This window comes from Eumetopias jubatus, unplaced genomic scaffold (assembly GCF_037043125.1).
Source record: "Eumetopias jubatus isolate StellerSeaLion01/CBP00866 unplaced genomic scaffold, mEumJub1_p1.0 scaffold_14, whole genome shotgun sequence".
Lineage (NCBI taxonomy): Eukaryota > Metazoa > Chordata > Mammalia > Carnivora > Otariidae > Eumetopias > Eumetopias jubatus.
The window spans coordinates 72,417,541-72,420,713 of NW_028274820.1; the positions used below are offsets into that span (position 1 = coordinate 72,417,541).

At 44.8% G+C, this 3,173-nt stretch overlaps 1 protein-coding gene across 1 annotated transcript; it reads right to left on the bottom strand.

Moving 5' to 3' along the window:
• Positions 1-216: 216 nt before the first annotated feature.
• On the bottom strand, positions 217-1,329 carry GPR85 (G protein-coupled receptor 85). The gene has a single exon (XM_028104830.2). The coding sequence runs from the start codon at positions 1,327-1,329 to the stop codon at positions 217-219; it is 1,113 nt and encodes a 370-aa protein (XP_027960631.1).
• Positions 1,330-3,173: the final 1,844 nt, after the last annotated feature.

Genomic DNA, 3,173 nt, shown 5'->3' on the forward strand with positions numbered 1-3,173 from the left:
TTCTTAATTACAAACCTTCGCCGGCAGTCAGCAGGATCACTCTGAGATTTAAAATAGGATTATAGGTGAACTATTGCAAAGACTGCAGAATGTTGCCCAAATCCTTATAACCGCTGATCCCATTCTTGATTTTCTTCTCAAGATATGGCTACAGGCCACGATTGCTTAGCAGAGAAGGTTAGTGTTTCACAAGGCTAAAGATTTCCAGATGCTCCTTCATATAACACAGTAAGGTTCCCTTGGTAACCTGGATTTTCTGCAGTAAAGGAGGGTTGTGCTGAAACAGCGCCTCAGCTCCCTGTTGGAGAAAATGCAGACAAAAGGATTGATTCCTGCTTGGGCAAAACTCATCCAGACAGCGGCTGTTAGAAATCCCCCTGGTACTACAGGCCCTCTTGCAAAAACTCTCCAATAACAGGCCACCAGGTATGGGCCCCACAAGGTTAGGAAGAGAAAAGTCATTATATAGAACATTCTGCTGATTCTTTTCTCCATTTTGAACTCATCTAGGACCAAGAGCCTTCTTCTGCCCGTGGTGTTTGCATTTTGCCGGATGCCCAGCAAGGTGGGTGGTGTGGGACCCCTTCCAAATCCTGCTAGCCAATTGGCAGCTGCCTGGCCACTGGCGCCAGGGCCATGAAAAGTCCAGTTCTGGCTGACTGCTGCTACAAACTGGACTGGCTTCATTTTCCTTCGGTCGTGGACAAAAAATATCAGCTTGAGGTAGACAAGCTGTGTGGCTAGGAGGATGAGAGCAAGGAGCAGCATAAATCCTAAGGAATCATTAGCCCTGAAGGAGCGGTGTTGGAAGGTACATTGATCTTCCTCCCTAATGAATGAGTAAGTGCCCACATCTAAAACTGGGGGGAATGCCATGGCCACAGACAGAGTCCACACCATGCAGATCACAGCCAGACACGTCCAAAAGGTCAGCCTCTTTGTATAGAAGCGGTGATGGGCGATAGCTAAGTATCTGGTGACGCTGATGCAGAAGAGCATGAAAGCAGTGTGGAAACAGGACAAAACCCCCAGAAAGGCAATCACTTTGCAAGTCAGAGTCCCATAAGTCCAGGTAGAGCCATTTTTGACAGAGTTGAATACAAATGGGAAACAAATTGCAGATCTGAGGATATCTGAACAGCAAAGATCCAACAGGAAGTAGTAAGGTGCTCTATGCAAGGTCTTATCTTTCACTAGCAAAATGGAGATCAGAAGGTTGCCCACCACACTGACTCCTATTATGAAACCCAAGGAAGTCAGTTTCAGAAAGGCTGTTAGAGGAGAGAGATTTTGCAAAATGTTGTCAGCTGCATGGCTATAGTTCGCCATAGATGGATGGAGGATAAAGATACAGCCTCAGTCAAGTGTCATGATCTAGATATAAGAACAAGGAAAAGATAGATCCATACATTTTACTGAAAATGTAATCCACAAAGAGAACTGATGCGATCTGCAGTCATGCTTCCTCTTTTCTTCCATTTGATTTGCCATCAGAATATCTGGAAAAAAAATGAGCTATCAGTTCTTAAGTTAACAAGTAATGATGTCAGGCGGTGCTAACATAAAGCTGTTCATTTACAGGGAAGCAAATAAAGTTTTAATTTTGAATAATATTATTTGCTTTAGTAAGTATTTGTTTGAGATTTCAGGAAAATGGCTTGTTTAGTTTTCTGAACTAGATGAATTTTAAAATGTCCCTATTTTGGAGAACATAAATTTGATTGGGTACCTTTAGGATAGAAGGAATGAAATGTTCCACAATCATAAAATATGCCAATCCAGGAGTCAATCACTAATGTTACAATGGAATCTACAAGATTGCTGATAGGAGACAGAGATGAGACTCCCTACATTTATTTGAGTTCTGTTAGTATCTGTCAGTGTTTTACAGGCAGCTTTCCTGCTGATATGGATCCAAAGAGCCCTTGCAAAATATGTCTTTTAACTCAAGTGCCACTATGCATGCTGCATATTATAAGAAGAGTATTTGTTGATTCATCTTAAAGCACAATTTGAACATTAGACTTTGAAATTAATAGGAACTTATCCAGGATTTGATGTGATTTAATCTTTTGTCTTTCCTTCCCCACCCTACCCCCCATTTTTGGTAAATCTTTTCTCCTTTAAACCCACATGATTATTAAAAACGGTTAATGTAAATATTGGCCAGGGAAACACACCCAGAGGAATAATGCACTTCCATTTGTAAACCTTGGCTGCCTGGATTCAAATGAATTTAACATGAACCTGTGTTTCTTGGGCAATTAAGCCTTTCCTATTTACACTGATAATCTTTGCTGCAAATTGCAAGTGGCTTCATTTTAAAACAAAATGCACATTGTGTCCTGGGTGCCTGAGAGCCACACCAGGAAAATCGGCTTCTTCTGTTATTCCCACGAAGCATGTTTCCTTTGCCACTTCTCGCTAGCCCGGAATATGCTGATGGAAGCCCAGGCAAAACTGCGTTCGATGATTTTAATTTCCCCACCGGTACATCCCCGGGTAAATACCGATCACATCATGCAACATTACGAAACCTGAAATCCGCCACCCCTGGATTTATAATGTGGGGTGGAGGAGGGGGAGGGGGAGAGAGACATGCATTACATACGCGAAGATGGGGAGAGAGATTGCTTCTGTGCTGCAAGGGAACTGTTCCCGGTGATTCGCAGTCTGATTTTCCTCAGTCTTGCAACGCTTTCCAGAAATGGAGCTCTCAATAAGCCCTACTGAAGATGCATTGTCTGAATGTACTTCCATTATGCAGTTTATTGTCAAAAAAACAAAAAACAAAAAACCTCAGGGAGGGCTCGGTGCCCGTGAACCTGCAGTTTCATCAACACTGTGCGCCCCCCTCCCCCCAAACTTAACCGAGAGTATATCCTCCTACCTGTTGGCGTTGGATATCCCGACAGACTATAGCTTCTTCTTTCTATAAATTGCTGATTTTTTTTTTTGCCTTAGTGCCTTGACTGAGCATCCAGGCAGGGCTCGGCGGCGCCTGCGCGCTGGAGCCTCCTTGAGCTCCAGCCGCGTCCTCCCCTGTCGCAGCGGCACCGTCTCCCCCAGTAACGCAGGGGCCGCCGCGGCGGCGGCGGCGGCGACGGCGGCGGCGAGGGCGGCGGCGAGGGCTGCTTCAGCCTCTGTGGAGCCAACAGAAGACTCGACCCGTT

Excerpts from the sequence above, each read along its gene's own strand:
- GPR85 (XM_028104830.2), bottom strand. The coding sequence starts at position 1,329 with ATGGCGAACTATAGCCATGCAGCTGACAACATTTTGCAAAATCTCTCT.